The sequence below is a fragment of the Strigops habroptila genome, chromosome Z (genome assembly GCF_004027225.2).
Source record: "Strigops habroptila isolate Jane chromosome Z, bStrHab1.2.pri, whole genome shotgun sequence".
Classification (NCBI taxonomy): domain Eukaryota; kingdom Metazoa; phylum Chordata; class Aves; order Psittaciformes; family Psittacidae; genus Strigops; species Strigops habroptila.
In genome coordinates this window covers 368,636-391,555 of record NC_044302.2, presented here as the reverse complement: position 1 = coordinate 391,555, position 22,920 = coordinate 368,636, and the positions used below count along the sequence as shown (strand labels likewise).

The following is a 22,920-nucleotide window of genomic DNA, read 5'->3' as shown; positions in this document are numbered from 1 at the left end:
GTAGACATGAGTATCAATCTGGTATTTACTGCTCCCAAGTTTGTTATTAGAGCTCTTGTTCTGCAAGCTCCACTTTTCCAAATCTCTGCCTGCTGGCGAAGAGCAGTTAGAATCCAGTCAGACTGCCTCAACAACACACCTTGAAAGCCTGATCATACTCCAGAGAGAGAGAGGATGTAAGAGACAGAATATGAGAGTGCATGAATGGGGGAGAATATGGGGCATCTCTCTATAACTAAAAGGAAGCAAAACAATTTAATTGCCTAGTTTCTGCTGCCCCTGTATGTTCGTTGGCTTGCCAGCGGCATAAATTGTCTTGGCACAGGCATGTCGCTGACATGGTCAAAGACTGCTTAGCCTTCTGCAGTGAAATAAATCTTGCCCTACCAAACTATGTCCTGTTGCAGTACATTTCTGACTGTTCTACAACTGAAGTTATCAACATCACATTCACACTTCCTCCTTTCATACAGATCTTCCAAAAAGTATTTGATGTTAATCTTACCTTGGATACTCGTGCACACTGGTGCCATCACCATAGGAAAAACAGTGACACAAGTAACCAGTTACTAATATCACTCTGTCTTAAGGATTTGAGTGAACTCCGCCTTGAACTCATCTGCAGAGTCATAGGCATGTCTAGACTTCCCTTAATGCCAGTTTCTGATTTGCTTTGAAACTTTGACTCATTAACATTCAACAATTGTTCTTGCCTTTTCCTGTTTCCTGTTTCTTCTTTCTAAAATGCTAAGATGGGATTTTTTGTTCTGGAGGAATCAAACATAAATCTGTACAACTTCTGATATTCTTTTCCATAGAAACACTGGGAATCTAATAAGAGACGAAGATGAGAAAAAAACTAAGTAGTCAGAACCATTTTTTTCTAGGTTTCACTAAGAGGGGATATAGTGAATCTCATGAAGACAGTTCCAATCAATTGCTGATACTAACGCATGTCAGGGAAGGCAAAGGCTCCAGTTATTTAAAAACATATCTCTGTTTTGAAAGACAAAAAAGGCAATACCTCTTGTAGCCGAGACCAAGAGAATACAAGTTAGTCAAGAGGACCATGGGCCTTTATGTATGTAGGAGCAGTGTGTACAGCACAGAAAACTCATTGTTCCTTCTCAACCAAGATTTTACAGTAAGATAACTGTTATGTATGTTTTGCTATTTTCTCCAGATCAATCATTTTAATAGCAAAGGTAGTGTGGGGTTTATGGAGTAGGTGCTGACTATATACCTGCAGTTGATGCCCAAAGGCAGTGAGGGCATAAACACCGAGTTGGGCACTAGCAGAGATCTGCATGGTATCCATGCTAATAAGCTATGAAATAATTTACAATAAACCTGACACAGACACCAAAAAAGGTCTGTTACGTTGTTGTAAAGGCTATACCACTATAAAAACTCCATAGGTGCATATGAAATACAGGGTACTTTTCAGCATTTCATTAACCGAAGAGGCAGCTATTTTTTATTGCAGATCACAATAGTATTTATTTGTGTGCAAAACACATCTAATTTGTCTAACATAATGTATTTATGTTGTTAGAGGTTTGTTCTGTTTTAATTTGGTAAAACAAGGTATTTCTATTTCATCTATTGCTGAGAACTGCTGTGGTTTTTTAGACTGCCTAATTTCATAGAATCATAGAATAGTTAGGGTTGGAAAGGACCTTAAGATCATCTAGTTCCAACCCCCCTGCCATGGACAGGGACACCTCGCACTAAACCATGTCGCCCAAGTATCTGTCCAACCTGGCCTTGAACACTGCATGTTCAAGCGATGGAGCATGCACAACTTCCTTGGGCAACCTATTCCAGTGCCTCACCACCCCCACTGTAAAGAACTTTTTCCTTATATCTAATCTAAACTTCCCCTGCTTAAGCTTGAATCCATTACACCTCATCATATCACTACAGTCCCTAAGGAAGAGTCCCTCCCCAGCATCCTTATAGGCCCACTTCAGATACCGGAAGGCTGCTATGAGGTCTCCAGGCAGCCTTCTTTTCTCCAGGCTGAACAGCCCCAACCTTCTCAGCGTGTCTTCATACGAGGGGTGCTCTAGCCCCCTTATCATCCTTGTGGCCCTCCTCTGGACCTGTTCCAACAGCTCCATGTCCTTTTTATGTTGAGGACACCAGCACTGTACACAATACTCCAAGTGAGTTCTCACAAGAGCAGAGTAAAGGGGCAGGATCACCTCCTTCGACCTGCTTGTCACGCTTCTTTTGATGCAGCCCAGGATATGGTTGGCTTTCTGGGCTGCAAGCACACACTGCTGGCTCATGTTAAGCTTCTCATCACTGACACCCCCAAGTCCTTCTCTGCAGGGCTGCTCTGAATCTCTTCTCCACCCAACCTGTAGCTGTGCCTGGGATTGCCCTGACCCAGGTGTAGGACCTTGCACTTGGCTTGGTTAAAGTTTATAACGCTGGCATCAGCCCACCTCCCAAGCGTGTCAAGGTCCCTCTGGATGGCATCCCTTCCTTCCAGTGTATCAACCAAATCACACAGCTTGGTGTCGTTGGCAAACTTGCTGGGTGCGCATCAATCCCACTGTCCATGTCGCTGGCAAAGATTTTGAACAAGACTGGTCCCAACACCAATCCCTGAGGGACACCACTCATTACTGGTTTACAACTGGACATTGAGCCGTTTACCACAAGTCTTTGCGTGCGGCCATCCAGCCAATTCTTTATCCATTCAGTGGTCCATTTAAGGCAAAGAAAGTATCCCTTACTCTTTACCAAATTTGTTTTGCTGTGCAAATCTAGTGAGACTGATTCTGTTTGCTATAAGAAGGACCAAATGCAAACATCATCTGTGGGAATTTTTCTTACTTTCAGCAAACAGAATTTGTTCTCCTTTTACATTTATCTTTCTTTTCCTATTTTCAAATTAGAATGAAACAATGTTGAGCTATCAGTGGACCCCAGATAGTTTGAAAAGAACCTATTCCTAGCTGCTTGCTTTACTCACAAATTGCTAAACTTCAGCCTCAGATACCTGTAATCTTTATCTGGCATCCCTATTCTTATTTCCTTATTTAAGGTTGAAATACACCTCTTGTTTAAGCACTCAGATCAGCAAACATAAAAGCAAATGACGTGATGGAGTCTGTGTGTGACTTTCAGTTATTTTAAGGAATGTTGATTTAGGTTTTTTTTTCCAATTCCTGCTAAATTTAAGGCCATATAAAAATAATCCTTTTGAGTCAGGATCATGTAAGTCCAAATGCTTTGTCTTAATGCCATTTCTAACTACCTACTTAATTTCAAAATCAAAAACCTAAACGCTATCAGTTAAATGAGGGACTGGATCTGTAGCGAGGATTTGAATCACATTATCACGTAACCTCTCAGCCACATTACACAGCTGTACACATCCAAATCTTGATATACCTGGGAATTTGCATCCTTGGTGACTATTAATATTTTGGTGATTGTCACCTGGGTTCTGGTCTGTCACATAAGTCTTAACACATAATCCATGGTAGAAAAGCAAAAATTAGTTAAGGCTTGCCAGCCACATGTTCTATATCCAAATCCAATAACTTGCTGTAAATATACGGGGCAGGAAAAGGCTTTGTGAGTTCAGTCCGCAGGCAGAGCAGGATGTTATATGTAATCGTGTACAAAAGATGAATCAGTCTAATTTTGCAGTTCATTAGTCCACATGAAAATTCTATCACTGTTAGAAGGCCTCTCTACTATCTCTCATACTTAAATATATATTAGAAAAGCTATTTATTCATCTTGTAATGTTGGCCTTTCCTTTCAGTTAATCTTTTTTGTTTAAATCAATGGTGTGTTTGGGTTTTTTTCTACCAGTCAGTTCCTTGTCTTTTTTCCCCTTAGTTTATTTCACTTTTTAAAGAGCTCTGATTGCTAATCAATATTCATCAACTGTTTTCCCTCTGTTCTCTTGATGTATCCAGTCCCTCATAAGACAAACAGCTATCTGTACAGGTTTCACAGATTAGGAAGCTTTAAAGTATTCATGGTGATTATTTAGCACTTCTGCTGTTTTTCATATAGAGTCTCACTATGATACATTTTGTAAAACATGTATGTATGGAAAAATGGGGTCATCACACAATATTTAATCTAAACAGAAAACAAGTAAGCAAGCAGTAACATTACTGGTTTTACTCTAGAAAGCACTAAAGGGCAGCATTTTTTTCTGTAAAGCATTTAAGATTTACTAGCAGTATTGTATAAAAAAATGTGCTAAGCTTTATATTAAACACTCTATTTGTTCTGAGATTAGGCACTCTTTAGTTACAGTCATATGACAGATACCAAAAAAGAGGAATTCTTTATTGTCTGCTTCATGCCTAACAATGCACTGGGAATAATCTCTTTTTAGGGAATCAAAAAACCTTTTACTGAAGTAATTAAAGCCAACATTGGAGATGCACATGCAATGGGACAGAGGCCAATCACCTTCCTCCGTCAGGTAAGAATATTATAAAATAATGATTTTTGATTTTTTATTAGATTACCAAGAATGCCTTAAAATCTGTCTGGTGTGTGTATTAGCATAAAGGATTCCCTACATGCACTTAGACTTAACATAGTTCTTTTGTAAAGAATTACAGATTTTGATTTCTGAGCTGAATTCCTATACCTTGCTTGCTGAGTGTCCTCTTTCAACACAGTAGCTTTCCTTACATTTTATATTATTCCCCAACCATGCGTTCTCCTGCCACTTCTCCTATGTTATCAGTCTGCACATTCATTATCAATAATGCACTTCAAAAAAGATTGTCTTCAAAGTAAAAAGCAAATGCCTTTCTTCATCTGACAGTTTAAAAGATCTGCACGTAATTGGGTGGGACTAGTTGTACTGTTGCTGATTTTGCACATTTTACTTCTGGTTGGTTAACTTTTAGGAAAGACTACAAGGGAACTCACCTTTGTGTATTATTCCTAAAACACAAGCAAGGTTTAAAACTAGTATTACGCTATTTACTGAGCATCCCTTACACACACATGTAAAATCCACAGTCTATAATAATGTAAATTCAGAGTTCCAAGACAAACTGAAGCCCTATCAAGCTGGGAGGCCAGGCGATGAGATTATAAAATTGAGCTATACAGCAAACTGTGAGCAAACTAGGAAGACCAGAGCTTCTTACAAATTATTCAGATCCAGTGTTATTAATTAAAGTACTGGGTAAATCGGAAATTTTTCCTTTCCATGATTGTGTGCACACATGGATTAATTCTTCAGTTACTGTCCCACAAGATGACAACAGCCTATCCATATTACACCATGTAAGCATAAAAATGAGAGAGAGACTGGAACAAATTAAGCTGATCTCAGATCTCTAGATATAGATTCTTTGTGTCTTACATTCCTTCATAAGCTTAATTCTGGTAGGTCATGCTTCTAATTTTACTATGCTCTATATCACCACTTCTTTTTTAATTATTTCACACAAATCCAATTTAGTAATATCTGTAAGTTATTTTTAGGGAAGATTATTAGAACATGCAACTGAGGCTTCAAAATTCGATCCTATTTCTCAGTTCTGCTCTATTTTAAACTCTTGGTTTCTGTCCTGGGTTCAGCTGTAGCAGTTATTTTTCTCCTTCTTATTAGCTGGTGCAGTGCTGTGTTTTTTAACTTTCAGCCTGGGAACAATGCTGATAACGCTAATGTTTTCAGTTGTTGCTAAGTAATGCTTACTCCAGTCAAGGACTTTTAGTCTCATGCTCTGCCAGTGAGGAGGGGCACAAGAAGCTGGGAGGAAGCAGAGACAGGACACCTGACCCGAACAAGCCAAAGGGGTATTCCATACCACAGCACGTCATGCCCAGCATATAAGCTGGGGGGAGTTATCTGGAAGGCCCAGATCGCTGCTCAAGTCGGGCTGGGTATCAGTCGCCATGTGCTGAGCAATTGTATTCTCTCCTCTCATTATTTCGTTTATCATTATTATTAGTGGTGATAGTAGTAGTAGTTCTGTATTATACCTTAGTTACTGGACTGTTCTTACTCAACCAGTGGGACTTACCTTCATTTGATTCTCCTCCCCATCCCTCTGGGAGCTGGGGGGAAGAGGACAAGTGGCTGTGTGGTTCTGAGTTACCAGCTGGGCTTAACCCATGACAGTTTCTTGTCAAAAAAGTGGGCTAGTAATTCACAAAAAGTGGAGGATAGAGCTGTTTAGAGATAACATGAGTAATCAACAGTGGTTTAGTGTATTTGCACTATGCATAGCTCTCCTGGACTCCGGTCTTCATAATACTAATAGTTTGTAATACTAATAGTTAATAATTCTATAACTTTTTATGAGCAGAACTTGGAACCCAATAAGATTTCTTCACTTCTGTAAGCACTACCCTTAACAAACCAACTGCAAACTCTTCATCAATAACCTTTGTTTTGAATTAGCTAGTATCTGTGATTTTCATTTCCAAGGAAAGTTAACAGTAATATTACCAACTTAACCATTGAGAAGTGGCCAATTTACATTTTCTTGGCACTTTAGGTAGTAGCACTGTGTACATACCCAAACCTGTTGGACAGCCCAAGTTTTCCAGAAGATGCCAAAAAGCGAGCCAGACGGATCTTGCAGGGTTGTGGAGGAAACAGCTTAGGTAAGCATCTTAAGTTTTACTTGCTCCTATTGGTATTAGAATCAACAAAGGTAGTTTCAATATCTGCAGTGCTGAAATTTCTTAATCATATTTTATATGATTACAAGTCAAATGGGAGTAGTCTAGGGCAAAATCATAGGGGGAGAGTTCATGGTGTGGCCTACTGATAAGCAGTGACAAACAGTGCAAATTTTTGAAAACTAAAACCACTGTAGACCTTACTGATCTGCTGTACTGGTTTATGCCTTCTCTCCACCCTCCCTGTCTCTAGTATCATGTATCAACCCCTTCTCTTGGTCTCAGTTGCTCATCAGCCTCTGTACAGCACTGCATAAACACATAGTCTGAGACAAGTGGATGCGCAGCTGAATGGAGGTGACTCCTATCAATTTGTTGTTAGCCTGACATCTTACTGCTGTTCTCTTCATGGCTGAGGAGATACTGGCTTTCTTCGGAAAAAGCAAAGGTCAAAACCTGATCCTTCCATGTAGCTTGATGTGTTGTGTTCTAATAAAACCTTATTTTCAAGAACTGTCCATCCAACAGAAAAGATGCGCTCAAGCCATTTGAAGCATTGTTGCCACATCTATATTGGCCTCTTTAAATGTATTAACTGCAAAGTTAATATGAATGTCTTGACCTCTATTGAACTAAATAACGTCACGTCCAGTGAACTTTCATTTGGCAAAACTCTGCTCATAGTATTGAGTCTTGCTACTCCCAGACTATGTATGAAGCTGGGATATGTCCTCAACTGCTGTTGTGTTCAAATCAAATACTCTGGGATTCCTTTGACAACAGTTACTTTGCATGTGGGGTAACTGTCATGCCTTTCCAGACAATTGACAAATTTACTCCTCTCCTACATATAAAAATATCGAATATGTGTACATGCAGTTTTTTGGGTTGGGTTTATTTATTTGCATTCTACAGTGCAAACAGTTGGGTTCTGATCAAAGCTATCAGTTGAATACAATTAAGAGTAGAAGACCTGAAAATTGAGTTCAGGTCTTCTGTATATCCTCACCAAATCATGGGACTCAATGCTTAATGGAGCACAAGACAGAATGACAGCTTAGGTTTGTTCTACTTTAACAGCAGCTCCTAGCTGTGGTCAGAGACCCATGCATAGACCCAATATAACTTTTAGTCCCGTAAAAGTAAATGTTTAGGACATCAGGGAACTTTGTGCCCTGAATTATCGTTTTGTCCCATGGTTCTTTGTCTTGATGAATTCTGCTTTCACAGAAGTATTATCCATCAGACTACTAGCATATATCTGAGTGATAAGAGTTAAGTCAGGCAAAATTATTCCACTCCACCCAACAAGCACAGAAGATTCTACAGCTTCATGACAGTGTTCTAAATTAGACATACACTTGTCAGTTTGTTGTCCATCAGTCTTAGGCTTCATAGCTTGAATCCGTTCTTCACCTTGGCTTAGGCTTATTTTTACTCTTTGTTGCACATGCTCAGCAGTGGTGTACACAGGCCTCTAACATCTTGCTTTATTTAAGATTATTAGTCGTGCTCTGTAAACTGCATAAGATTGGGGTGATCCTAAATGTTTCTGCTACCAGTAACTGACAAGCAGTTGTGGGAGAGGATGTGGGGGGAGAGAGAAACAGTTTAAGATTTTTGGGGTTTCAGACTGTGGGAGAAAATGGTATTATATTATTTTCATATTGCAAATAGAAATCTTATTTTTGTCATGGATTTGTGCTAAGGTCAGCCCAGAGGCCTTTCTCTTGCACATGCTACCTCTTTGCTGTAGTTGCATTAGTTAAATAGGTGTTGGTTGACAATCTGCAGTGGTTTTCAACATAAAGCAAACAGCAGGGAGTTAGTCAAAATGGGATTGCTGTCCCAGTTTGCAGAGTAGTCTTTAAACCCTACGTTTTACCAGTCTAGTTTATTATGTTTGTATTTTAGTAATAATTATAGTATTTGTCTAATTTCAAATGAACTTTTTTGCTCTGTGAACAAACCAACTACCTTTTCTACTCCTTGGGGAAAAAAACCCAACAAAACCAGAACCCCCCCCAAAAAACAACACAAACCAATCCTGGAGGTCCAAAGCCCTCATACATACAAAATACATCATACAATATTAGCTCAGGAGTTTTGCTAGCAAACAGAATATCTGATTGTTAATTGTACTTAATTCTCATCTCATTTTTCACAGGATCTTACACTGCCAGTCCAGGTATAAATTGTATCCGTGAAGATGTTGCTTCATATATTGAAAGAAGAGATGGAGGGGTTCCTGCAGATCCAGATAACATATATCTTACCACTGGGGCAAGTGATGGTATTACTGTAAGTGTTAAAATTAAACCTGTCTCTTCTTGGTGTACTTTATCAGCTACTTTTGGAAATATAGATCTCTGTTGAACATCCGGTCTCACAACTCCTGTGAGTTTGATCTAACAGGTACTGCAGTCACATTAAGTGGATATGCGATACATCCCATTATGTGGATTTAAGATGCCAGCTGAGAAACAGGCACATGGAAACAAAGCCTCTTAATATACGTTAACTTGTACCTTTTGTAAAGGTAGTATAAACTACATAGGCGCCTAAATATAAATTTAGGAGATTCAGACCATTCAGACTAAATAATGGTGTCCTCAGTGGTTAATACACATAAGCACTGAAGATTAGAAGGTGTAAAACTGTAGCAGAGGGAAGAGGGAATGAAGAGAGAAGTGAGTGAAGAGAATGAGCTGAGAAGTCCAGCAGCTCTTCTTTCTAGTAAACTCTGCTAGTGCAGATAAATGCCAGTGAAAATCTCCAAAATCTCTTCAGTAGCCAGCTTGTTTGGGAAAAAAACGTAAGGTTTTGGCTTTAAGCAAGGTCCAGAGTTGGTCCTCACTTAAGACAGGAATAACTGTCTCTATTAGGTTTTTCCTTTACACAGGCACATTCACATTACACAGAACAACCAGTAGTTCTCTGCCTTTATTAAGGCAGCCTCTTATAGTTTGTTTGTAAAAGTTTGGATTTTGTTGGTTTATTAAAAATGACATCTAGTGGCAGAGTTCAGAATGACAGTGTTCTGATACAAGCAGTTCTCCAGATGTCTCTAGTGAATTGGCTTTCCAGAGTTTATGATGCCAAGCTTTAACCTGGCAGCTTGTCAGGAATGGCAGCGTACCATATCAAATCTGTACCATGCTTGTTTGATTTCATCAGCGATGAAAAGTCAGCAGTACAATGAGTCTCATTATTTGGCACTTCCAAGGATAAAACATCTATTGTTTCATAACTTTGGGGACAGAGGGTGTTAAAGGGTTTTTAAATTTGCATTTTGTCTTGATTATACATTTTGGATACTTCGTATTTTTAACTAGTGGTGAGTGCAAAATTATGTTGATGATAAATCATTAGCTTAGCAGCTGAGTTAGTATGTGACAAGAGGCACAGAATGGCAGATTTCGTTCTAGAACCAACAAGAAACTTCAAGGATACTGCTGTTATATCTGAAGAGATATTTCTGGTTTTACACTATCAATTACCTATTGATAAGGATGCCTGTTTTGATTCAGAGAGATTTGCCTGTACTTCAGTTCTCCCTTGATTATAAAGGCAAGAAATCTCTCCATTCCTGCACCATATGCACTCTTATTTAATTCACATGTACAAAGCCTACACAGACACACAGTCGCTGGGCACAGGCAAATCCTCTGGACTGAGCTCAGCAGTCATCTTCTGAATGTAAACTACATATGATATATTAGTTTTCCCTCCCAAAATGTTTCTTCAGTTACTTGAAAATGAAACTATAATGTGAATTTCTAGCTTTGTTCCCACGTGGCCACAATTGCTCCTAATCTCTGTGTGTCTGTGTTCTAATGGAGAACCTCCACAGAACCCAGTTCTAATTTCTGAGTTTATTCACTGACCTCGTGTGGTTGGTGAGGTGAGTGGAAGGCAACAAGCAAGAACTAGCTGAGTTTGTTGTTTGCTTACAACTGGGGACAGTAGAAGAATCATGATCTTGATCTTCCTCTTTCCAATTTTCTCTCTGGCTTGTGCTCAGAATGTTATTCCTAAATCTTGCAATTGATCTGACATGATCTTTAGAAGCCATGACATTCAGAAGAATTCTATTAAGCTGAGTTAGACCATCCTCCCTCCAGTCAGTAACTTATCTTGAAATAAATCATAGAATCATAGAATCATAGAATAGTAAGGGTTGGAAAGGACCTTAAGATCATCTAGTTCCAACCCCCCTGACATGGGCAGGGACACCTTGCCCTAAACCAAGGTGGTCCAAGGCTCTGTCCAACCTGGCCTTGAACACCGCCAGGGATGGAGCATCCACAACCCCCCTGGGCAACCCATTCCAGTGCTTCACCACCCTCACTGTAAAGAACTTCTTCCTTATATCTAATCTAAACTTCCCCTGTTTAAGTTTGAAGCCATTATCCCTTGTCCTACCACTACAGTCCCTAAGGAAGAGTCCTTCCCCAGCATCCTTATAGACCCCCTTCAGATACCGGAAGGCTGCTATGAGGTCTCCAGGCAGCCTTTTCTTCTCCAGGCTGAACAGCCCCAACTCTCTCAGCCTGTCTTCATACGGGAGGTGCTCCAGCCCTCTTATCATCCTCGTGGCCCTCCTCTGGACTCGCTCCAACAGCTCCATGTCCTTTTTATGTTGAGAACACCAGAACTGTATGCAGTACTCCAAGTGAGGTCTCACGAGAGCAGAGTAGAGGGGCAGGATCACCTCCTTCTACCTGCTGGTCACGCTTCTTTTGATGCAGCCCAGGATACGGTTGGCCTTCTGGGCTGCAAGCGCACACTGCCGGCTCATGTTAAGCTTCTCATCAACCAACACCCCCAAGTCCTTTTCTGCAGGGCTGCTCTGAATCTCTTCTCCACCCAACCTGTAGCTGTGCCTGGGATTGCCCTGACCCAGGTGTAGGACCTTACATTTGGCTTGGTTAATAAGAAGATGACTGTACGCTTCTAGTTGCCTTAACTCTAGATTTTTTAAGAAGGAAGATCAGTAACTTATTCTAGTGTATACTATTAATTCTGGTGTGTGACTTTTTCTTTCTTCTTTTTTTTATACTTCCTACTTTTTCCCCAGACCATTTTAAAGATCCTGGTCTCAGGAGGTGGAAAATCCCGAACAGGGGTGATGATCCCTATACCACAGTATCCCTTATATTCAGCAGCCATATCTGACCTAGATGCTGTCCAGGTGAACTACTATTTGGATGAAGAAAATTGCTGGGCTCTAGATGTGAATGAACTTCGCCGTTCCTTGAAGGAAGCTAAGGCATACTGCAATCCGAAAGTCCTCTGCATCATCAACCCCGGAAATCCCACAGGTCTGTAGCAATTTTGGTTAATGGATGGGTTTTAACACCATTTTGGGGTTTTTCCCTTCTTCCATTCATTTGACATCACAGGCAAATTCTAAAAACCTATGAAATATATAACGCTGAATTCTAGAGATCAGTGGTTTAAGTAGGACAGCACGTCTTACTTTTAGAAGCTTATTTTCAGCGTCATCAACTCCAGGGATTTGGGAAGACAGGAGGTAGCAGGTTTACTTCACTGGATCCCATTTGAAGCCACTGCTTCCAGTGAACTTCTGCAGACTTGTGGAATCACTTGGTCCTTTTGGTCTTTATCGAAGATCTTGTCTCTGACGTGGCCTGTAGCCTCTTGTCACTGAAAGGCAATGACTAAACACTCTGAACTCGGTGGCAATCACTGCTTCCCTCAGAATAATTTAGGTTTTTGAGTAGCTGAGGTTGATTGATTAGTGAGAAACTAGCTCCCACTTAACCATCATGCATGTGAGGATTTCAACTGATCAGTTATACACAGAGTACTCTTAATAAGTTAAATTACTGTATCTCATACTTCCTTTGCTTGAGATGGACTAAGTTACCTTGAACCATAAATCCTCCAAAAATGTTCCTTAATTTCACACTTAGTAAATTGAATTATAAAATTCAGTAGCACTTTTCTGAGAAAGAACGGTATCTTACTGAAAAGCTAAGAGTCTAACTAGGTCTGGGCAAAAAGATTAGTGTATATATAAATGCTCCACTAACTTTCTTATTGCTTTAAAAATCAAATCATAGGACAGGTGCAGAACAGAAAGTGCACTGAAGATGTGATACACTTTGCTTGGGAAGAGAAACTTTTTCTTCTGGCTGATGAGGTAATGGGATATTGGGATACTCTGTTCTCCCTAGTGCGCAGCTAAGAGTACACATACAAGGTGTAATTTTTTTCCATGTGTGGTATTGGTGTTTTTTAAGTACAGGGAACAGATTCTCTATTATTATTTTAAGCCATGAACAACATGCAATATTCTTAATATCAGAGGATTAGTATGAGAGGTGGTGTGATCTGGATTTGAACTAAAAAGACCAGGGGACTTGAGCAAGGAGGCACAAGGAGGAACTTTGCTGGAACTGACCTAAAAACCTATGTGATACTCAGACTACTTCAAATGAAAGAAACAGAAGGAAAATCAATTAAGAAATACAAGAAAAGGTTAAGTTATACAAAGACACTCACTGTTCTTCCAAAGGCTAAACTATTAAGTATGGCCACATGAGATACAATGTATCATTACAGTAACTATTATTTAACAAAGAACCTTGTGTCTTTTAATGGGCTTAAGTTTTGAGTGTTACTACTGTTTCTTCAGACCTGGCTCTCTAAAAGGTCATCTTTTATCTTTAGTTGGGGGAACAGAGCACATTAATGTCTTCTGACTGTTCAGGTTTACCAGGACAATGTGCACTCTGAAGGATGCCAGTTTCATTCTTTCAAAAAGATTCTCTATGAGATGGGACCCGAGTACTATAACAATGTTGAGCTGGCCTCTTTTCACTCCACCTCTAAGGGATACATGGGCGAGTAAGTCTGCTTTAGTTTTTTTTCAATTTAATTTTCCTCATTAATCTGGTTGAACAGCTGTTCATGTTAGTGGCCTGAAGGTGATCCACCGTCGTTTATAATTTTAACTAAATATGATTAAGAAAAGGAAAACAAGCATTTCAAGCACAGGGTAATGGATTAGCTCAGTGGTTTTCAAAGTACCAAATAATAAGTGAGTTTATTTCAGACACCTAATGTCTCAGTTCCACAAAGGTGAAATCCTACAGTCCTAAAGTGGACCTGTGATAAAGGAAAATATGGTCTCCAACAGTCAAAGGAACAGCTCAAGAATCACTGGGATTCTTGAGGGAATCATGCAGCTTCACGGGGAAGCTGCATGTACACCTTCTTCTCTGGATGGAATACCAGAGCTTAATGACATATCATTTAATTCCATCTTAAAACATCAGTATAGCATCTGTTTCAACAATCTCTGTGTTACAGATTGTAAGATCCTCATCAATTGTCTTTCCACTTCTGCAGTCACTTTCATTGCTTTTCCAGTACTTTTACACTTGAGGTTAACTGATCTTTTCTGTTCACTTTAATCACAGATGTGGCTACAGAGGAGGGTACATGGAGGTCCTTAACTTGCACCCAGAAATTAAAGGACAGCTTGTTAAGTTGCTTTCTGTTCGCCTTTGTGCTCCAGTCTCAGGACAAGCAGCAATGGATGTTGTAGTGAATCCTCCAATACCTGGTGAAGAATCTTATTCACAGTTCATAAAGGTCAGCAATAACATTCATGTTCTTTTGTGCATTTCCTAAACCGAAGTACTGTGAACTCAAAATTTGCATAGAGACTAATCTCCTTTCCTTTCTTCTCCAACAATCATGTAATAACAGTAGTTTACAGAACGCTGCAGGGTATTTTAAATTAACTCAATATGACTACCTTTCAAAGTATTTTTTATTCCTTTTACAGTTCCTTTGTTTAGAAGCCAAAAAAACCTAAGAAGGCATTATCAGATCAGCTTTCTTGCTGAACTTCTCTCCTGTGTTTAGCAAGACATAGGAATTACTAAGTAAGATTTGTTTTTACTAAAATCTAAACAGGAATATAAGTTCAAATAAAGTTGTTAATCAGCCTTGTTCTTAGATATTCAGTGCCTCTGGAAACTGAACAACATGGCATTCTGTATTAAATTATACATAGAGTTTCTCCCTTGTAAAAATGAAACTGAATCTGCCTTAAGAAATTACAGTATTGCATCAGACCAAAGGTTCAGCTAACGTGGTTTCTAAAAGTAGCCAAGAGTGGATGCTCAGAAGGAAGAATATAAGAAGAGGGCATGCAAATAGAGACTTCTGCAGGTTATTGGCTATCTACAATGCTTTGTAATTGTATCCTGCTAATGCATTTTTGCATTGATGTCTTTAAGAGTATGACTGGAATTAGAAACATCATTTGCTCTAATAGCTCTGCAAAGCCCTAAAAGTGCTCAATTCGGGGAGATTTCTTGAAGCATCATAGGTTTTTCTGGTGGTTTTATTGCCATTTCAAATACATCAAACTGAAGACCTTCCTTTTAAACAGGAGAAGGAGTCTGTTTTGAACAATCTCGCCAAAAAAGCCAAATTAACAGAAGACATGTTTAACAAGATACCAGGAATGCACTGCAATCCACTTCAAGGAGCTATGTATGCTTTCCCACGGATCTTTATTCCTTCTAAAGCCATTGAGGAAGCAAAGGTCAGTCAGTCATTTTTATCCCAATCCATTTTAATCTTCACACATTTGTGCCTGCCACTTCTAATGACGAATTTTTATTCCAGAGATAGAGTAAACTCATGTAGTTACAAAAGCAGTACTTCATTGACGATGTATGATCTTAAATATAACATGACCTTTATTTTAAGAGAAGAAAACAAACCAGAGCATTTCATCACAGTGGTAAGGCTTCCAGGTTGAGAATGTTGCCGGAGGATGTTAGTGTTAAATAGATTAAGTCATACGGTGGGCAAATAGCTGGACCTGTGCAAATTCCAAGCTGCTGCCCGTACCTCGGTTAGGTAGGCCAGGATGTGCAATGGGAATTGTGAATGGCAGTGTACTACTGACCCTGCAAAAGAAGCCCTATTCGGGAAGCATGGGAAAGAGGGAGGGAGGCTTCCTTACAGTTTTTACCTTTATGTATTTGGGCCAGTAAGCTACATTACTGAAAGACAAGTCTATTTGATCCTAACTAGAGCTGTATTCTCTAACATCTAATATTCATTTTTTAAAGGGAAATTTATCAGCATCGCTGAGGATAAATAGGGCTGGTTTTCAGCTGATTATTTGATTAGACATATAACCTGCATCTATTTGAGAACTTCCATAGTTATTAATCGGGGACTTTCTAGTCAGCAGATAATTCAGGGGAAAAAACATAGTAACTGCCAACAAAAGTGGAACACACAGCTCTCAAATTAATTTCATCTCATCAATTGTCAGTCGCTTAGATTTTTCTAAGTACAATTTTGAGACATTTGACAAAAAGCTACAGGCAACTCAAGGAGAAAAACAAGAATAACTAAACCCTTTCTTTTGAAGCAAGTGTTTTGTGTAGGTTCTTCAGTGTTGTTTCTCCATGAGATAATGTTATTTCATTCACAATGCGTGTTGTCCTACTAGCAACTGCACTTCATTCTCTTTAGTAAACAGAGTAAGAAAGTAATAATGTAAGATAATGTAAGATAAAGATTTAAGCTTTTAAAAGGTGGAAGTGAGGACAGGCGGCCTGGAAAGAATACAGGAATATTGTCCGGGAAGCTAGGGAGCAAGTTAGGAAAGCTAAGGCCAAGTTAGAATTAAATCCGGCAAGAGATGTGAAAGATAACAGGAAAGGCTTCTACAGGTATGTAGCAAACAAAAGACAGACTAGGGACAATGTGGGCCCTTTCAGGAGCTATCAGGAGAACTGGCCACCCTGGATTTGGAGAAGGCTGAGGTTCTTAATGACTTCTTTGCCTCAGTCTTCACCAGCAAATGCTCTGACCACACCACGAAAGTCTTGGAAAGCAAATGCAGGGACTGTGAGAATGAAGACCTTAGGCCCACTGTAGGAGAGGATCAGGTTCGAGACCATCTTAAGAACCTGAACGTGCACAAGTCCATGGGACCTGATGAAATCCATCCACGGGTCCTGAAGGAGCTGGCGAATGAAGTTGCTAAACCACTGTCCCTCATATTTGAAAAATCCTGGCAGTCAAGTGAAGTTCCTGACGACTGGAAAAAGGGTAATATAACCCCCATTTTCAAGAAAGGGAAAAGGGAAGACCTAGGGAACTACAGACCAGTCGGTCTCACCTCTGTGCCTGGCAAAATCTTGGAACAGTTTCTCCTGGAAAACATGCTAAGGCACATGAAAAACAACGAGGTGGTTGGTGACAGCCAACATGGCTTCACTAAGGGGAAATCCTGCCTGACCAATTTGGTGGCCTTCTATGATGGAGCCACGGAACTGATGGACAGGGGCAGAGCAGTTGACGTCATCTACCTGAACTACCGAATGCAAAGCATTTGACACTTTCCTGCATGACATCCTTCTCTCTAAATTGGAGAGATATTGATGGATGGACCACTTGGTGGATAAAGAACTGGCTGGATGGCCACATGCAAAGAGTTGTGGTCAACGGCTCAATGTCCAGTTGTAAACCAGTAATGAGTGGTGTCCCTCAGGGATCAGTGTTGGGACCAATCTTGTTCAACATCTTTGCCAGCGACATGGACAGTGGGATTGATGCGCACCCAGCAAGTTTGCCAACGACACCAAGCTGTGTGGTTTGGTTGATACACTGGAAGGAAGGGATGCCATCCAGAGGGTCCTTGGCACGCTTGTGAGGTGGGCCAGTGCCAACCTCATGAAGTTCAACCAAGCCAAGTGCAAGGTCCTACACCTGGGTCGGGGCAATCCCAGGCACTGCTACAGGTTGGGCGGAGAAGAGATTCAGAGCAGCCCTGCAGAGAAGGACTTGGGGGTGTTGGTTGATGAGAAACTGAACATGAGCTGGCAGTGTGTGCTTGCAGCCCAGAAGGCCAACCGTATCCTGGGCTGCATCAAAAGAAGCGTGACCAGCAGGTCAAAAGAGGTGATCCTGCCCCTCTCCTCTGCTCTCGTGAGACCTCACTTGGAGCATTGTGTACAGTTCTGATGTCCTCAACATAAGAAGGACATGGAACTGTTGGAGCAAGTCCAGAGGGGCTGGAGCACCTCCCGTATGAAGACAGGCTGAGAAGGTTGGGGCTGTTCAGCCTGGAGAAGAGAAGGCTGCCTGGAGACCTCATAGCAGCCTTCCAGTATCTGAAGGGGGCCTGTAAGGATGCTGGAGAAGGACTCTTTTGTTAGGGACTGTAGTGGTAGGACAAGGAGTAATGGGTTCAAACTTAAACAGGGGAAGTTTAGATTAGATATAAGGAAGAAGTTCTTTACAGTGAGGGTGGTGAAGCACTGGAATGGGTTGCCCAGGGAGATTGTGAACGATCCATCCCTGGCAGTGTTGAAAGCCAGGTTGGATGGAGTCTTGGGTGACATAGTTTAGTGTAAGGTGTCCCTGCCCATGGCAGGGGGGTTGGAACTAGACAATCTTAACGTCCTTTCCAACCCTAACTATTCTATGATTCTAAGATTCAGAAAGAAAAACAGTAATGAAATTCTATATATTGGAAATATTTTAACTTCAAATAATTCAAAAGCATCCATTGCCTTAGGTTCATAAAATGGCACCCGATATGTTCTATTGCATGAAACTTCTGGAAGAGACTGGAATATGTGTTGTACCTGGAAGTGGATTTGGCCAAAGAGAAGGAAGCTACCATTTGAGGTACAGTTGCTGTTTCTTTAAAATCAAACAAACTGTAACAAGCTAAGTACCATGCCAGTATTTTCTCTTCTGATTAAATATACAGATTTTTGTTTCAGTTTATGTTGTCTTAATTTCTACTGCACATTTTCTGTGCACTGACAACTAGGTCAAAGACCTGTTCTGCTAGATGAGCTATTCAGGCTTTTACAGTGTTTTCACAGATTGCTGACATAGTTTTATTCTATTTTTATACACTGACATTTGAAATACCTTCTCCATGAATACAAACAATAATAATAGCTAATCCTCTAATCTTAACATTGGCTGAGGCATTACAAAAATTGCCCTGCTTTCTTTTGGGAGGGTGTGTTTAAACTGTGTTTCCGTATGGAGAAACTGCATGAAAAATGCAGTATCTTCCCTATAAATCTGCTCCTTAAACATGCTGAATAATTCTCCACTTTACCAAAACAAGATGTTGGACTAAATCTAATACCAAAACTGTGAACATAAACTCTATTGCTTTTGCTTCCAACAAACAGCAGTTTACACTAGCTGAGCCACTGATAGCTAGAATTTATCATGGGTTTTAGTCTTGTTTGGTCTGAAGCAAAGTAACAGAGGGTAACTTCAGCCACGAAAGCTCTGCAACACAGATAGCTGGATTAGATGTCTGGGTGCATGCAGCTCCAGGAAAAAACTAGTGCAAGTCCATGCCTGTACCAAGTGTGGGAAGAACATTTTGTGCTGTAGGTCTTACATACATACTCAATATGCAGAAGAAGAAAGCAAAAAAAAAAATTTCAGTTCAGAAAGAAATGTGTACTTACTCATAACTGCCCATCTCTAAAGCTCAAGCAATATGTTACTGGCATAAATACCGCAAAAATGGAAACTGAGTTGCAGTTATTTCTGATAACCTTCTTCTTTATCATGCCACAGAAAATAACAATTCTTGAATTCTTATATATTAACCAATTGAAACAAATTGCTCTAGTTTAATAGTGTAGTTCAATTAGAGCATAAATGCAGGAAATAAGATAATCAGATCAAAACAGATATTAAACTTAACACATTACTGGCTGTGTCCTGAGATTAACCAAGATCTGTGCAAAGATCACAGTTTAGTCCGTTTTGAAGATAACATGGGTTTTGTTTTGGTTTTTTCCTTTAAATGTTATTTTTCAGAATGACCATTCTTCCTCCAGCAGAGAAGCTGAAGATCCTACTGGAGAAAATGAAAGACTTCCACATAAAGTTTCTTGAAAAATACGCATAAAACTACTGTGGCTTTTTCTCCTTATCTCCTCTCCTTCAAGGAATACAGAAAATGAACAAAGATGTGCTGAAAATGTGCTGTTCATCTAATTTAACTAAATTCAAAATAGGTAGAACCAATCTCCGATACTGCTACAATCTACTGGACTATTAAATTTAATATTTGGTATAGAAGGTGTTGTTACACCAACTTTTTTTTTTAAGGGAAAGGGAAGGATGTGAAGAAAGTGGTGAGAAGAAAGAGTCAGTAAAGGATTTTGTGCCTTGATTGGAAGCTATATTCATGAACTTTTGCCTCAATAAGCTGGGGAAAGGAGTTGCTCATTAAAAATGCTACTGTTGTGTGGGATTTTTTTACAAAACAAATGTCAAGAGGAATTGGCTAGCTAGGAACATGTTTCTCATCTTAAAATTCTACTAAACAAAAATTCAAAAGCCTACATTATAGTTATTGGGGGTTTTTTGGGTTTTTTTTTTTGGGGTGGTGTTAAATATGAAGTGTTATCCAAATCTGATTAAGCATGTAGGTACAGTGTGCTTATTAAAAAAAATAATCTTTGGCAGATGCGTGCAGATACCTTTGAACTTCTGTTAAAAGAAATCTGCCATTGCAGTGTAATCTGACTGGAACATTCAGTTCTGATCAGAGGAGTGAACATGGTGTCTCCTTGAACCCTATTTTTATGAGACTGAAACATAATGAGGAATATTAGCTTCTTGCTCGTGCTGTGCAACACACTATCCCAGCATAAGAACACTGAACACTTCCTTTCATAACAACTCCATGAGTCTCCTGTTAGCTCATATCTTATATATACATGGAACACAGTAAGGTGCTGTTTCAAAGCAGATGTGAGTACTGTCAATCCTTTCAAGTAGGGTGAAATATAACACTATTTCAGAATCGCTTTATCTGTGGAGAACATTTGTTTGGAACCACAAGAGACCTGTTAGCTGGCCAAAATCCTGCTTGAATGGCAAGGACTAACAAATGTTCTTTAGCAGGAGAAAGGCTGGGGGTGCTTTCTAATGAACAAAGAGGTATTTAAAGGAAAATATCTTGCACTAAGCATAAAGATAACAATAGTACAGCTCACACTTAAATCTTCCACAGTCATACTGCTGGCTGATGACCCTGAGTGCTTACTAAAACCCAGTATTAAAAAAACAGGTCACCATCTAGGAGTACAGCTGTATTACTCTACTAGTCTATGCCAGTTTCCCTGCACAACAAAAGGCTTCTGTTTCTCTAGAGTTGGAAGCTGGACACTTTCTTCTAGCACTGATGAAGGACTGAAGGAACATGGCTTCCAGCATTCAGCCATCAAAGTATTAGAATTTGCCAGGCGTAGGCTCAGCATTTACAATGTTTACTCATTAAGAATGTCTCATTTAATCTAGTCATTATTTTTAAGTTATTATTTAGAACTAAACTCATTTTTATGTCTACTAGCACTTTGTTAGGCTGCCTTTGTAGCTGGTTCAACTTCCTATGCTGGTCCAGGTTACTAAAGCCAAAGGCTAGAGAATCACCATAGGGATAAAACCTGTGCCAATCTATTACGTGTGGAAGACAAGAGACGTTGCCAGTAATTGTCCTGACAACAGCAGCTACTGGCCTATGACATAGCATTAGCTGCTGGTATACTTCTCACAGTTCTTTACTGAAGTCTGTGAGAAGAATTTAGTACTTCTCAATCACTTACCAGTGGTCCCAGGTTCATAAATGAAAAAGGCACACTGCTACACAAAGTTACTATGGAGGTTTAGAGGAAAAAAAAATAAAAATTCTATTATCCGTGTAGAAAGGGACTTCTTGGAGGGCAGCAGACTGAGAACACTTATGTTGCTACTATCCATTGATAAATACAACCTTTTATCTGTTAGTGCTCTCCACATCCTTAATATGCACTAATAAAACAAATCCAGAAAGCAAAACCATTCTAAGAGGTCAGAATATTGATGTAAAAATAAGGCGAACAGCACTACAACAGTTCCTGTTGTAGGAATGTGTCCAGATCAGATCTGGCTTTGGACACGTGATGCAGTGTAGACTGAAGCTAAGATCTAACAACAGGACTTAGAATATTTTTTTATATTTTTGTAACTGCAGCTTTTTCATGGGGTAGTATTTGTAATCTGATAAGTCAACAGATTTTATATTTGCCTTGCATTTGCACCTGACACTTCTGGAAAAAATGTAAAGGTTTACAAGTTTCTAGTAATTTACAGGTGTGAAAGGCTTTTTGTTTTAAGTTGGGACAGCAATTCTTACACTTTTAAATATAATGGCATAAACCGAGTTTTTTCTAAACATTCTATGATGGTGCCTTTTATGTTTCTGACATTATAAGGGATAACTATTTGTTCTTGATGCATCTCATATGGAAGGGTGGTGATTTCTATTCTCCATCCACAATATTTGTATGTACTGTGATAAAGTTAATGTACATTTTTGTGGAACAATCCTGTAAAGCTAAGAAAAGAAGCTTATTTTCAATGTCTCTGAAATATTTCATTAGTAACAGACAATCCTGACTTTCAAATGCATGCTTCTAAATTTGATTCTCGTACAGGTGCTCTTCATAATGGTACTTCAGATGTTTGAGACTTCCAAATAATAAAGCACATGCTAAAAAAAAAAAAGGTAATAGTTCTCCATTTCCTATGTCACTGAAGCAGCATTTGCTGGATTGCACTATGAGGTATTAAACTTCATGTTCAAAATACTATTTACTTTAATCCATCTACCTGATCATTAATTTCTGCATCACTCCAATTTATGGACTTGAAATTTGTCAAACTTGTTACCACAAACTATTCGCTGTACACAGAGATGGTCTTGGGCCTGTTTTATGCTCATAATTAATAATATCTTTTTATGTAAGGAGTTGTAACCAAGAGTTAAGCAAGCCAGACTTCTCTCTTGACAGAGATCAATTGGTCAGTTAAGGCTGATCAACTGTGGCCCAAAAGCTTTGGTGAGGGGTTAGTTTGGTATTATCAGTCGTTTCCTTCTACAAAACCTTCTTACATGGCCTGTATGAGATTAAACTTGCAGAACACCACAATGTTGTCTTTTTGCAGTGACACTTCAGGTGACTTTAGTGGTGTTTGTTTGGTGATTTGAAAGAAAATTAAGTTTAGGGAAAGGGAAGCTAGTCCTGCTTCCCTATACATACATGCATATGCCAGCACCGCTTAAAAAAAAAAAAAAACAAGGCAGGCTATTCTCGTCTTTGTATTGAGTATTTGAGTGTTTTCTGGAGCAGAAACATTTTCCTGTTTTTTTGAGGGAGTAGGTTAGTTGTTTTACAAACATCA

General features: G+C 39.5%; 1 protein-coding gene across 1 annotated transcript in view; it reads left to right on the top strand.

Annotated features, from left to right (window-relative positions):
* GPT2 (glutamic--pyruvic transaminase 2) overlaps positions 1-22,239 on the top strand; it is a 29,900-nt gene extending 7,661 nt beyond the window's left edge. The window contains exons 2-11 of the mRNA XM_030511750.1: positions 4,376-4,465; positions 6,507-6,615; positions 8,801-8,934; positions 11,714-11,957; positions 12,723-12,802; positions 13,373-13,509; positions 14,085-14,259; positions 15,068-15,223; positions 18,224-18,336; positions 19,507-22,239. Coding sequence (XP_030367610.1) covers positions 4,376-4,465; positions 6,507-6,615; positions 8,801-8,934; positions 11,714-11,957; positions 12,723-12,802; positions 13,373-13,509; positions 14,085-14,259; positions 15,068-15,223; positions 18,224-18,336; positions 19,507-19,597 — 1,329 coding nt within the window. The 3' untranslated portion in view covers positions 19,598-22,239. The remainder of the gene's footprint in view (positions 1-4,375; positions 4,466-6,506; positions 6,616-8,800; positions 8,935-11,713; positions 11,958-12,722; positions 12,803-13,372; positions 13,510-14,084; positions 14,260-15,067; positions 15,224-18,223; positions 18,337-19,506) is intronic.
* Positions 22,240-22,920: the final 681 nt, after the last annotated feature.